The sequence below is a fragment of the Aotus nancymaae genome, unplaced genomic scaffold, assembly GCF_030222135.1.
Source record: "Aotus nancymaae isolate 86718 unplaced genomic scaffold, 86718_ANA_hifiasm-v0.15.2.pri h1tg000063l, whole genome shotgun sequence".
NCBI lineage: Eukaryota > Metazoa > Chordata > Mammalia > Primates > Aotidae > Aotus > Aotus nancymaae.
In genome coordinates, this window is record NW_026988477.1 from 2,454,786 (window position 1) to 2,468,736 (window position 13,951).

The 13,951-nt window shown below is 59.6% G+C and overlaps 1 protein-coding gene across 1 annotated transcript; it reads right to left on the reverse strand.

The window, feature by feature from the left end:
* Positions 1-582: 582 nt before the first annotated feature.
* LOC105712207 (beta-lactoglobulin) lies at positions 583-8,765 on the reverse strand. The gene is made up of 6 exons (XM_064366029.1): positions 8,655-8,765; positions 7,614-7,750; positions 6,489-6,562; positions 6,135-6,242; positions 5,125-5,220; positions 583-4,249 (listed from the first exon to the last, which is right to left on the reverse strand). The coding sequence occupies exons 1-6, from the start codon at positions 8,763-8,765 to the stop codon at positions 4,224-4,226; spliced, it is 552 nt and encodes a 183-aa protein (XP_064222099.1). The 3' UTR covers positions 583-4,223.
* Positions 8,766-13,951: the final 5,186 nt, after the last annotated feature.

Here is a 13,951-nt window from a genome sequence, read left to right on the forward strand (position 1 = left end):
AGCTCATCAACATGCAGCTAGGGGCGTGCCCAGGGACGATGTCATGGAGGAGGGAACACTGATGCAGAGAATCTGGCTAGAGGGGCCCATCTTACCCCATCTACGTGACATTTCTGGTGATCTCGAATTTAAAAGGTGGTCACTTTCAAATCGCAGAGGCACAAGAACTGGGCCCAACTGAAGCCTGCCCAGGATGGGATTATATGAAGAATTGCCCTATAGGAATCAAATGTGAGCCACATTTTCAGTGTCCAGTTTCCTAGAAGCAACTTTACAAACAGTAAAAAGAAACAGGTGAATTAATTTTCATAATTTATTTTTCATTTAACTCACTCTTTCCAGATGACAACACCAGTGGCTCACTACAACCTCCGCCTCCTGGGTTCAAGCGATTCTTCCGCCTCAGCCTCCCAAGTAACTGGGACCACAGGCACGTGCCACCACGCCCTGCTATTTTTTGTATTTTTAGTAGAGACGGGGTTTCACCATGTTGGCCAGGATGGTCTTGATCTCTTGACCTCGTGATCTGCCCACCTCAGCCTCCCAAAGTGCTGGGATTACAGGCATGAGAAAAAAGTTCCTCTTTAAAGTTTCCTTTCTTGTTAAAGAATAAATCGTAAGTGTGCTAATAACTCTTTGTGAAGCCCTATCCTATGTAGCTGTGAGACATGCTGTGCTTACAGGCACGTAGTACATTCTACGTCCTTGTGCTTTAACCAAGGTATCTGTGCTGGACGTGCTCACAGGCGTGTCCCAGCTCTCCATTGCTTTTACCTGTTTAGAAAAGTTTTAAGTTATTAGCCAATCAGGTTTTAGTTTAGATTGTGAGATCTGGCTCCAGCCAACGGAGATCAGACACAGCAGTGAGGACGACCCCACATGCGTAAGGGATAAATATGTGAGTTTTCCTTTGTTCACTGTACTCTCTGGCAAGATGGCTACCAAGAGCACCCTTCCTGCAGCCCAGGAAGTAAAAGTTGCCTTGCTGAAAGATCCTTTGTCTCCGTGCTGACTTTTCTTTGTGGCACCGAGCATCTGTTTCCAACAAAGACGGAGGCTGAGAAAAGCCTCCCTGAGTTCAGAATTAGACCTGGAGCTACCACCCCAGGGTCCCTCTGTTATATCACCCAGCCTCCCCTCATGCCCAGTTCATGACAGGGACCGTCTTAAAGAACCTGTCTGTCAGGATTTAGCTCACCCTGCCTCTTTTTTGCTGTCGTCTCCTTTGACAAAAAGAAGGTGATCTTTTCAGTGAGTCCTTTATTCTTGCATCTCACAGAGTAGCTCTCAAATTTTTTAAAAAAATCTATGAAAGATTCAAATGAGTGAAAATAGATATTACATTAGCCACAAACCCTATATATAGAGTATTCATAATTACTTTGGCCAGATCTGGAAAGAGTGGGGTGTACTGAACCAAACAAAACTTTTTTTTTTCTTGCCAATTTATAGATAAGGATGGAAGACTGACTGAGAAGGCTTCTGACATTTTATCTTTAAAAATTATGAAATCAACCGGGTGCAGTGGCTCATGCCTGTAATCCCAGCACTTTGGGAGGCCGAAGCGGGCAGATCGCCTGAGGTCAGGAGTTCAAGACCAGCCTGCCCAACATGGTGAAACCCAGTCTCTACTGAAAATACAAAAAATTAGCTGGACGTGGTGGCTGAGGCAGGAGAATCGCTTGGACCTGGGAGGTAGAGGTTGCAGTGAGCTGAGATCATGCCACTGCACTCCAGCCTGGGCAACAAGAAACTCCATCTCCCAAGAAAAATGATGGAATCAATATTAAAATGTTGTAAATTTCTTGATTTCCATGGCAGAACAACAGGTTAGCTTGCTAATGTTTAGAATTTCCAGGTCTGGGGCAAGCCTGCTTAGAAGACTTAGAAACTAGGTCACCCAGAAAAGCCAACGTCTGCCCCCACCAGCCAGTGCGTGCCTTCCTCACAGAGGGTGCTAAATAGATTTCTAAAACAAGTTTAATTTTGCCAATTTGATGAGCAAAACTAAATAGCCTCTCTTTTTTTTTTTATTTGATTACTTATGAAGTCAAGGCTTCTTTTCATCAGCCTTTTGATCTGTGTAAATAGCCTTTTTCTATCTTCTGCTCAGTGGTTGTTATATTTTTTTTTTTTAGAGACAGGATCTCACTCTGCTGCCCAAGCTGGAGTGCAGTGGTGTGATTGTGGCTCACTGTAGCCTCAAACTCCTGGGCTCAAGCCATAGTCTGGCCTCGGCCTTCCACAGTGATACAGTGATGGGATTGCAGGCATGAGCCACCACGCCAGCCCTTCAAGGAGTTTTGATTGACATATGTATTTACATATGTGATATGAACCCTTCGTCACATTTGCTGCAGATGTTAATTTCAGATTGTTGTTTCCACTTTAATTGTGCTGATGATGACTTTGATGTGCCCGAGTTTAAAGCTCTCGTGGCTGCCATCCCTTCCCCTGGCGTTTACACCAGCCGCGTAGGTACGCCATCCCTGAGTCATAGAGAGTATAGAAGTTTCCAGGCTTGGCCGCACGACTCCCGCCTGTAATCCAAGTACTTTGGAGGCCAAAGCGGGAGGATCACCTGAGTTCGGGAGTTCAAGAACAGTCTGACCAACATGGTGAAACCTTGTCTTAAAAAAAAAAAAAAAAAAAAGAAGTTTCCAGGCTTCCTTTTATTCAGAGTTGACTGGGGGCTAATTTTAAGACAATGTGTAGGGTGAGAGATCTACTCTGATTTCCCCCCATCTGTCTTGCCCATTTCCCTCAGCGCTATTTATTGAATGAATAATGCTTTTTTCGGACAGGCCATTTGTACCGCCTGTGAAGCTGCCGTATATGACCATGTTGGTTTCCTGACTTGACGCCCAGGCTCATTGCTGTTCCTCTGCCTTGAGCTAACACGCCACACGCTTCTCACCACTGTCATTTTACATTGGGGTGAGGTGGTGAATCCATCTGCATGACGCTGCCCTTAAAGTTGTTCCCAAACTTTGATTCCTTCATGTGAATTGTAGATTCAGATCTGCAGTTTGGGGGACAATCCCACCGGAAGATTAACTGGATTGCTGACGTGTACAGGCGAGCTTGAGGCTATTAACTCTACGATGTTGACAGATACCAAAGCTCTCACGTCGATATTGATTCCGGTCACTTCAATGCCCCAGAAAAGGTGATTTTTTATGATCTTACAGATGTTAGACGTGCGCCGTGTGCTTTGCGATGTCATTTTTCCTTCTGTTTCTCCAGCCGGGCTTGCTGGCGTGCAGGAGAACCGCGGGGCTTCGCCGTCAGCTCCGGCACCAGCTCTGGGTTTCACTCCGTCGTGGGGAGAATGGAAGAAGGGGGAGAAGCCCTTGATGGAGGTGTTTTCCGGGACGGCCTCTGGCCATACCTGTCTTGGGAGTTCCAGACAAGTATCGGGTCCTTGACCCAATTTCCTCAGAGTCTGCCCTGCCCATGGGTGGCCCTGGCTCGCCGGGAGCAGAAGCAGGGACCGCCCTTTGGAATCCTGGGCTCTGAGGAGTGGGCGTGGGCCGGTCTCACCTGCTGCACAGGTACAGCCATCTGTGTTCGCCTGGCAGCCCTGTTGGGCTCCTGTGGGGAGTAGGGTCTGGAGCTGGGCTCACTCAGGGCTCTCGGACCTTGGTGGGGACACAGGCGTTTGCTCACGGAGCAGGGAGGCTGCCTTGCTAGAGGGTCCCCAGCAGACGCAGGTGGGGTGGGTCACAGTGGAGGGGAGCTGGAGTCTGAGAACAGCCTCTGTGGGGTCATGTTCCTGAAGGACACTTGAGGGTGACCCCAGCAGCCCTCGGGGGGTGTGCCGCAGGTGCCTGGGACCCCAGGGCTCCACTCATTGTGGACGCTATGGAGGCATCTGGGCGCTGTGGGCAGGAGCTCAGGGGCCATGCGCCCCCTCCTTGCCACCCTTGGTACGCTCCAAGCCCACAGACCAGGCTGGGGCATGCGGATGGCCCTTGGCTATTGGTTGGCAGGTGGTTGGCAGGACCTGGAGACCCGCAGAGGGAAGAGGACTTCCTGGCAGGGGACAGGCAGGGTTGGGCTCCAGGCTGGGGAGCTTCCCTGGGTCCCTGAGGTGCAAAAGGGCTTCCCGGGGGCGCCTGGGCAGTCCAGGCCACAAGTCAAGGTGAAGGAGGGGTGGAAGGCAGGCTGAGGGCAACAGAGGGATAAGGGGCCCAGGCAGGAAGACTCCGGAGCCGCCTGACCTAGGCTCGGGGTGGGGCACAGGGGCCTGTGGAGCAGAAGAGAAAAAGGTGGTGATTCTGAGGACTTCACTCATTCATTTTGAAATCAATCAATCAATCACAGCACAAAACAGCTGTCCCTCACTGGCATCACCTGGCCTTCTGTCTCCCCATGTTGGCTGTCCTGCCAGGGCCCTGTGCTCTGTGGAAATCCAGTCCCCTTAGGGGACCACAAGCCCCACGCCACTGCCCCAGTCACCTGGGAGCTCATCTCTGCCCTCCTCTGCTTGGCTCCTGCCCCAGCTGCATGACCCCTCTTCCGGGCAGCTTTCCTCCTCCATCTCATCTCAGGGATGCCCATCCTGGCTGCCCGTGCTCACACAGCCTGGCCACGCTCCCCAAACCCTGCTCTAGCCCCCACTCCCTCGACCATAGCCCTAGTCTCTAACAAATCAGGTAATTACAATGCTTGCTACAATGTAACCTGCACTGGGGCTGGATGATGTGTGTGTCTCTGTGTCATTCTAAGTGAATCTCAGACTCCCAGAACAGGCCCGGCCCATATGTTTGTTGATTGACTGAATGGTGCACTGGGAGGCAGCAGCGGGGAGAGGCTGGCTGGGCGCTTGGCTCAGGAGGCAGGAGATCTGGATGCCTTCCAGCTCCTCCTGGCTGTGCAACCTGGCCTTGCTACTGAACGTCTCTGAGCCACATCTGTAGAGTGGAGACGGCACTGGGTCCATGTCATTGTGTCACATGGGGCTGGTGAGCTCCAGTAGCTCCTCAGCAGCCGGCACAGGCCTGGCCATTAGGGGCGTGGGGATTGGCTTCACCCTCCGTGGTGCTGGCTGGGAAGACGAGGCCCCAGACCCTCGCGCCCTCCTCCCGTCCCACTCCAGGACGTGGCTGGGGCAGTGCTCACCGTCTATGTTGAAGACTGGGGCTCTCTGCAACTGGAATTTCTCCACGTACTCCAGGTATCTCCCCAGCCACGTGGGGTCCTCCAGCATTCTTCTCGCTGGAATCGGAGGGGCTGACTGAGCGGCTGAGGCCTGGAGCCTCTGTCTTTCCTGCCCTCCTCCTCTGCGGAGAACAGGGAAGCAGAGGCCCTGGGTGTCGGCCACCCCACCACTGAGTCACCATGACACACGCAGGGGGCTCACTGGACACCTCGCCTGCGACCTCCCAGGCCCGGCCAGCTCTGACTGCAGCGGCCCCAACCTTGCCTCCTATAAACACACTGTTCTGAGCACAGCACGCAAGTGCCCCTGGAAGGAGGGAGTCAGGCCTGGCCCGTGTCAGTGGAGACCCCCAGAGGGTCCCGAGTTCCGGCCTGGTGTCACCCCTCCCACCTCCCCGACCTTCTCAGCCCTGGGACCTCTCAGCTGCTGCTGCCTGCTCCCCTACCCCATCCTGGGCTCGGGCTCCAGCTGATAGTCTGCCCCGAAATGCCCCCAGTCCCCTCTATCCCCACCCTCGTCCTCAGGACACTGCCGCCCCTTGATGTCCCCCACTCTGTCCCATGTGCCCTCCCAGCCCTTCTCCCACGGCGCTTTGACTTTCAGGAGCCGCACAGCACCCCGAGACATTGCTTGATAAGGAGGAAGACAAGGAGGGCATGTTCTCAGTTTCACCCACTGACAAGTCAAGCTCCCAGTGCAGCGGCCAGAGCAGTGCCTGGCTCGGAGCAGACCCGCAGTGCACGTCCTGCGTGGGGACGCCCTCCTCGAGGGAGGGGCGCGTGTTGGAGGAAGCGCTCAGCTCCAGCTCCGCCCGAGGCTGCCTGCGCCCTCGGAACACCCTTCATGGAAGACCCCTCCCGGACAGGACAGCAAGTCTCCACGCAGACCTGAGAGTGGCCGGCAGCCCCTCCCTCCTGTCGGGGGACCTGGGCACCGCACTGGCCAGCGCCAGGGAGAGCCGGCCACCTACCCAGCAGCACCCACAGGCTGGTGACCTCGTCATCCTCAAAGCGCACGTAAAGGATGAGGCTGCTGTAGTCGGTGCTGACGAAGCGGACGTGCATGCTGCTCCCCTCAACTGCGGAGACCCCGGGCCGGGTGATGTGTGATGCCCCCCTCCTCCGTCCCCCGGGTCCCGGACCCCCCATGCCCTGTGGACAGTGCAGTGCCACCGAGAGGACGCACAGGCTCCTTCCAGCACCCGGCCATCCCCCAAAGCCGACAGCCACTCCTGAGTGTGGTGGCCAGGACCGGGCATCCCAGCGCCCCTTGCTCACCCCTCCCCACTCAGAGCGCAGCCCGGATCCCGGACAGGGGCACTCACCGGAGCCTTGGTACTGGCCTTGCAGCTGGGTGGGATGGACGGTGATGCTTTTTTCTTGACACACCCCTTCTCCCCTTGGAGGAGAGAAGGGAACCAGGGCCTGGTCAGCTCCCAACCGTGTCCTATTGCCCTGTTCCAGGACGGGGTAACCTCTCAAGGCTCTCCACCAGGGGACACTGGGGCTGCCACCAGCTGAGAGCTGATGCCGTCCTCCCCAGGGCATCGGCTCCCCAGGCTCAGGGGCAGCCTTGTACTGGCACAGGCACCAGGGTCGTGCGGCCAGGAGGAGGCAATGCCTGTGGTCCTGGGGATGGGGCAGGAGTGAGGAGGTGGGAGCCTCCCCATTTCTGGGATGACACCAAACTTACCAGAATGGACTGGTCCCAGTCTGGCCTTTGCTCTGAGCTCCAGGCCTTGGGGGCTGGGACCCTGACTGTCCTGCCTGTCCCCACTTGCTCTGGCTCCGTGCATAGACACAGCCCCCCTCACTCCCACGCCCCTGGCTCCAGGGGGTTCAGTTTCTCATTTGGGGTGGGTGCCCAGCAACCCCTGGGACTCTGCAGGCCGCAGCGAGGTGTGTCTGTGACAGAGCATGACAGACCCTGCCATGACCCTGAAGGCGGTTAGGTTCAGGGCTGTGGGTGCAGGTGGAATCACACGAGCTCGTTGTGGGCGTCACTGGCTCAGCGTAGCTTGTCCCAGGGTGGATTTTCTTTTGCTGACAGGGCAGCTGTCCTCAGGATTCCCTGGCTTACATGGGGGTGAAAGGGGCGTGTGCCGGGGTGGCTGTGGTCCTTGGGAGACGGTTGTTGGGAATTAGTAGGCAACTGTCAAACAACAGAGACCACACATTTAAAACGCCAGCCTCGGGCTTCCTTCACAGCGGGAACATAGGCCTGTGGCCCAATGGGCACATCTGCTGGGACTGGGTGTGGCCTCCGGGGCCAGGTTGTGTGTTTCCTGCGTCTGCCTCTGGCAGCTTCCAAGCTTACCCCTCTCAGAGCAGGGTCTTGGGCCTCAGCTCGGTGTGATGTGTCCCTCTGGCTCTGAATACTGTCACTGTTCCTTGGGGGTCCCTGGGTCTGAGAATAAGCGCCTGAGAGGGGTGGCAGGAGCCATGCTTACTTCCAGAATAGCACGAAGTCCATGTCCCCACTGTCACTGGTCCGGATGGAGTGCAGGGCAAGCCTCAGGGGGTCGGCTGGGGAGACCAGGTCTGCACGGCTGGCTGCCAGCTGCAGGGTGAGCCAGCGCCCCTCCACCTGCAGGGGTGTGGGCCGGGGTGGGAGAGGCCAGCTAGTGCCTGGCTGTGTGGCACCAGGGGGACACCCTCTGGGCTTTCAGGCCAGCTAGTGCCTGGCTGTGTGGCACCAGCAGGCACCCCTCTGGGCTCTCAGGCCCCAGCTTTGGCACTGAGCATTGGTCAGCGGGCAGTCGTGCCCCTCCCGGGGGCTGCGCTGGCAAATGTTTCCCCTTCCCAGTCTATATTGGCAAATGCCCATCTGTGGGTCCAGGTGGAGGATGAGCTGTGCTTCCTTCCTGGGAAGAGTCACCTCCAGTCCCCCTCTCTCTGGTCTCTGCCCAATCCCCTTCCCACTTCCCTCGGCCCCACCCCCCACCCCTGCCTGGTCCAAGCTCTGTTCCCCTGGTCAGGGAGCGGGGAGGGGAGGGTCTGGTGCGGTGCCAGGTGTCCCTCTATCCCTGAACTCCCCCCAGCAGCACCAGGACCCCAGGGACTACATGGGGAGGAGGAACTGGGACCCTCCCTGCGCCCGGGGCTGGCTTCTTCATGTCCCCCAGGGTGAGCCCCTCTCCTGCTCCCCAGGACCCTGCTCCCTGCCTGTGCTCAGCACCTGAGCGCTCTGTTCCTCCAGCCTCCACCCTGCAGCCTTCTCCCGCAACTGCTGTTGAGCCCCGGCTTCCACAGCCTGGAGAGAGCGATGGGCCCGAGGTCCATCAGTGGCCGACGGCGCGGCTGTGCAGGACGACAGAGCCTCCTCCCGCCTGGGGTGGCCCCAGGCCCAGGTGCAGCTCACCCTCCAGAGCGCCTGCAGGGTCAGGCGGGGCCCTAACCCCCCACCCCCTGCACCTCCTCAACGTGACACCCGTGTCCACCCAAGCCCTTGTTCCAGGCCTAAGCCTGGGGGCTGGGCCCATGACACTTACCTTGTGCGCATCAAAGCCCCGCTGTACCGGCACTTCTTCCAGAGCCTTCTGGGCACCTGCCAGGCCCAGGCCGAGGGCCAGCAGCAGGAGCAGCGCTGTCTCCAGAGCCATGACTTGGGGGAAGCGAGAGCGCCCGAAGCCAGCTCCCTCCCCTGCGCTGCCGGGGCCCACCCCACAGTCCCACCTGCCACCTAAAAGTTTGGCAATCCTACCCCAGGAATGATGCTGCCTCCCCGCCGCCACCTCCCCGCCGCCACCTCCCCGCCGCCTCCCTGTCGCCTCCCTGCCGCCTCCCTGTCGCCTCCCTGTCACCTGGTGTCTAAAGTGATGCAAAGATGTGGTTTGGGCCGGGCGTGGGGTGGCTGTCGGGGCGGTTTAACCAGAGTCTGGGATGAGGCCTGTGGCTGGAGGCTAAGGGGAGGGCAGAGGAGGACGTGGGCTCCCTCGGGCTGCAGCCCCTCCTCCCCAGGCCCCCCAGCCCCCAGCGTGTTTGCCCACCGGCTGCTGGAGCCACGAATACCAGGAGCCCTCACACCCCCTTCACCTTTGCTCATGGTGGGCCCTGCCAGGTGTGGGGACAGTGGAGGGGGTGACACAGACCAGCCCTGGGAGGGCACTCGGCACACGCCGGGCACTGAGCTGTCTCGAGGCGTCTGCCCCTTGTTCCTGCTTTCTGCAAACATCTCCCTCCAGCCCCCTCTCTTCACCCTGGAGCTGCTCTGGGCCAGGCCATGAGCCTCTCTCCCGCCCCATCCTCCTGCCCTCACATGCCCAGAGGCCAGCGTGGGCATGCCGTGGGGCACGCACCCTACTCGGCCATCCTGGGTCCTCCTTTGCCATCTGGATTGAGTGCAGACCTCCAGGCCACAAAGCCCCTGTGTTCTGGTCCCTTCCCCCTCCTTCCCCCTCCTTACCCTACTGCTGCAGCCGCTCAGATGCCTGCCAGCCCTCGAAAGTGGCACCTGCCTCTGTAACCGCCCCATCCCGCCTTCCTTCTGCTTGGGGCTGCCTGGGGCTAAGGAGAGGCTGCCTGGCCCCTGCAGGTCCCGGCTTCGAGGGAGTCTGGGGTCTGGTGTGGGGACTACAGCTCGTCTCAGGGTGACCACTGGCTTGGCCTCTGGGTTCTTAGGTGGACGCTGGGGGGCTACTCTGGGCTGGCGCTGCAGGGGTAGCTCTAGGAGTGACGCCCCCACCCCATGGGATGTGAGCAATCCCAAGGTCAACACAAGGAGCTTCTGTTTCCTCCCCAAAGATGGAGAAGGGCAGGGATGACTCGGTCTGTGCAGGCACTCTGAGGGCGGAGTCAGGTAATGAGTGCCCGCCCCGCCTAACCTCGCTGTGAAGTCAGCTCGCGGCCAAAGCTCCTGGCTGAGGGTCCCGTGAGGTTTTCGGGAAATGCACCCAGCCTGTCGGGGAGACTCCAAAACCCGGGCTGGTGGGGCCTGGCCTCATGTGCAGGGTCTTTCTGGAGGCTTCCATCAGCAGGCCAGGGCGAGGCAGCTCTCTCCAGTCAGCCTTGGTGATGGCCAGACTAGAAGATGAGGTCTCATTCCCCGCGCCTGGCCACAGGCACCGAGACTCCGGTGGGCCTGGGGGGACTCGGCCCCCGCCATGTCTTGGAAGACGGAGCAGCTGCTGCCCGTGGCCGACTCAGTCTGGCTCCCACACATCCTGCAGCACTGAGCTGGCCACGCCTGAGTCGAGGGGCCAGGGGCCGATACAGCATCTGGCATCCTGCCCACGCCCCCTATGCCCTGGGGAGGCCCACGCCGAACTGGCTTAGCTCCACATGCAGGTTCCAGAAGGGGCTAGGGCTGGGCAGGGTCAGCACAGGGCGGAGGCTCCAGCCGCCACCCCTCTTCCTCCTTCTGGGTGCAGGATGCCAGTCCACAGCGGCCACGCTCAACCCCAAGTCTGCCGTTCGGCTGGGCCTCGGGGGGTCCTCGCGCTCCGTGTGGACCTTCCAGGGCCCAAATGCTGCCCTGGGTCTGTGACGTCTGCCTCCGGGCACCTTCCCTACTTCCCAGCCTCCCTGGTGGCCGGGTGCTAGCCTGAGATTCTGAGGATGGGGACAGGCTCTATTCTCACCAAGCTCTCCCCAAGGGAAGGACCGCTCCCCTGAGCCGAGGAGCCCTGCTGGCTGGCTGGGCACAGGCCAGAAGCCACTGAAGAGCAGGCGCAGAGCTGGCTCACTGCGCAGGGTAGCGGGAGGAGCAGGGGCAGGATGGGGCCCGCTGGCTCTGGGGTCGCACCTGATGGTGACCTGGGAACCCAGAAGCTCTGCTGCCGTCTCCCACCCAGCCCAGTAGAACCTCCCCTACCCCGTGTGCCGGGGAGCATTTGGCCCCTGGGGCAGGCTCACGGGGGTGTCTTCCCACGTCTGTCCCTTCCTCGGGGTCCTGCTCGCCTCCCTCCGTTGCCTTGCTGCCTCCGTCACCCAGAGCCTGTCCCAGGCCCTGTATACCTGATGGCCAAGTGGTGTCATCTCCTAATTCCTGCCCCACCCTGCCCCACCCTGCCTCACTGCCCCTTCCAGAACCTTCCCACCAAGTCACATTTACATCAACAACTAGCCCACGCCAAGCCCCCATCTGAGCCACCTGGCTCCCACCAGGGGCAATGGTCACTTCTCACGGTCAGTGTAGTCTCCGGGGTCTTCTCCCAGGTAGAATTCCTTCACGCACTTTCTGTGTTTTCTAAAACAAGAGGAGCCTTCCTTGTGAGGCGTGCCTGCTAGAGCTGGCGCTGTTCTGAGGCGCGTGACTAGGTCTCCCGCCTTGGGGTGGCCCAGGAGGAGCTGAGGGCTGCCATCCCACCTTCCAGGGGAGCAGCTCAGACGGGGAGCTCGGGGCTTGCGGGGAGCCATAGGCAGTGGGGTAGCCCAGGGGAAGTGGTTGGCTGCGGGGATTCCGCCCTGGGCTCTCCAAGGGGAGGAGGGCGTGGGCAGGTGCAGACCCGAGACTGGGCTGGGCGGCCAGCAGAGCCCTCTCCTGTGCAGGAGTCAGAGAGCTTCAGCCCCCCATTTTCCAGGATGTCTGACATGAAACAGACATGGGGGCACCTCCGTCCTCAGTGACAATCCTGGTGACACAGGGTTCATGGATCGTCACGGCCCCTCTACCTGGGAACAGCAGGGCCCACTGTCCAGCCTGTGGCAGGCTGCAGAGCCATTCCTCCCTGGGTCCTGGGCTGCAGCAGGGATGGGGTCTGGCTGTGCATGAGAAGGGTGTGTACTTTCTCTCACGCCAGGTTCTGGGCCCGGGCCTTAGGGGCTGCTGGCTCTAAACCCCCTCCCCAGCGGGGCTGGCCGGCTTGGTGTGGTCCCTTGGCCATGGGCGATGCTGAGCGGGTGGCGGGAGCTCCCTGCGTCTTCTCCCACCCTGGGGCCCTCGGGTCTGTAGCTGTGGGGAACATGGGAGGCAGGTCTGGCCGAGGGCCCCAGGTTCTGAGCCCTGCCGGGACCCTCAGCTGGAGTGGAGGTCTCAGGTGGTAGACGCAGCTGGCCCCTGTCGGCGTGGTGAGGGGCCTTCTGCAGGCCTGGGCCCCAGTGGAGGGAGAGGAGACCCGACATGTCCTCCTGGCCCGTGCTGCCTGTGGGGTGGGGGCAGAGCCAGTCCCTGGAGCCCCACTGCTCTGCCCACCCCATCGGCCACTTTCCAGGCCAATTGGGAGCCATTCCACGAGGACCTTGTGAGGCTGCCACCCCAGCCACAGAACGGCAGCTTCCTAATGGCCCAAAGAGAACACATGTTCTTTGAAAATAAACAGCAGCTGGGTGTGGCGGCTCACATCTGTAATCCCAGCACTTTGGGAGGCCAAGGCGGGCGGATCACTTGAGGTCAGGAGTTTGAGACCAGTCTGGCCAACATGGTAAAACCCTGTCTCTACTAAAAATACAAAAATTAGCCAGGCATGGTGGTGTGCACCTATAATCCAAGCTACTCAGGAGGCTGAGGCAGAATTGCTTGAACCTGGGAGCCAGAGGCTGCAGTCAGCCGCAATTGAGCCACTGCACTCCAGCCAGAGTGAGACTCCATCCTCCCCGCTCCCTCTGCCAGATAAAAAACAGCAGTGGCGTCAGATGCTAAAAAATTTTACATAGAGATGGGGGTCTCCTTACTTTTCCCAGGCTGGTCTTGGATCCCTCAGCTCAAGCAATCCTCCTGCCTCGGCTTCCCAAACCGCCAGGATGAGAGGTGTGAGCCCCGAGCCTGGCCTGTGCCAGCAGGTCCTGTCTCTTTCACCCAGGGAATCCCCGAGGACAGCGGGAGGGCAGAGGGGAAGCAGGCTCTGGGCAGAGGGAGCCGGGTCCAGTCCAGCAATCGAGGAGCAGCCGGCCCTACAGTCCCCGACCACCCTCCCCTGCCACACAGATGTCCCCAGCCGACACTGCCACCGGCGACCCTGCCTGAGACATGAGAGCTGATCAGGAGCCGTGGCTAGCCACTGGCCCATGTCCCCGGTGTGAAGGGTAGGAGCCAGCATGGCCCAGGCAGTGTTGGGGACACCCATGGCCCCCTGGGGATCCCACTATGACTCATCATGGCCAGGCTGGTGGGGCAGAGATGGAGGTCACCTGGGAGGCAGTCAGGGCCCAAGCCTGGCCACACGGGCGGAGGGTCCGAGAAACGCCGGGTGTCAGGTGCCCCGGATCCTGCAGGTTCTCCCCTCGGGAGTTTCCACCCGAACACGTCACGTGGAAGCTGCCTCCGTCCAGGCAGCGGGCCTTGGCGGGGCTCCAAGAACTGGCTCTTCCTTAGCAAACAGGCCTGAACACCCAGGCCTGAACTCCTTTTTGAAAACAAGTGGGAAGAAATAAACAAACTGAAAAGAATTCTGCTGAGACAGCAGGCACAGCACTGGGACGCGCCAGCCACCCCTGAAAGGCACGGGAAGGGAGGCGGGACCCAGTGTGCAGGTGACCCCGAAAGGCACGGGAAGGGAGGCGGGACCCAGCGTGCAGGTGACCCCGAAAGGCACGGGAAGGGAGGCGGGACCCAGCGTGCAGGTGACCCCGAAAGGCACGGGAAGGGAGGCGGGACCCAGCGTGCAGGTGACCCCGAAAGGCACGGGAAGGGAGGCGGGACCCAGTGTGCAGGTCACCCCCAAAGTGCACGGGAAGGGAGGCGGGACCTGGGGTAGATGGGATTCTCCTTTAAAACCTCCCGCCTTGCAGGCGCGCTGGGCAGTTCTCCCCTCCCTCCCCTCTCCCTCCCTCCCTCCCTCCTCATCAGCAAGTCAGCAACACTCTGGAGGCTGAGACCCACCTGGCCCCCATGTACTCTGGGCCTGTCAGG

Bases quoted from the DNA above. Each gene is read 5' to 3' on its own strand.
- LOC105712207 (XM_064366029.1), bottom strand. From the start codon at position 8,765: ATGGCTCTGGAGACAGCGCTGCTCCTGCTGCTGGCCCTCGGCCTGGGC. The intron at 7,751-8,654 runs GTAAGTGTCATG...ACACCCCTGCAG, and splicing joins GGGGCTTTGATGCGCACAAG to GTGGAGGGGCGCTGGCTCAC. The intron at 6,563-7,613 runs GTAAGCATGGCT...CTCTCCTCCAAG, and splicing joins GACTTCGTGCTATTCTGGAA to GGGAGAAGGGGTGTGTCAAG.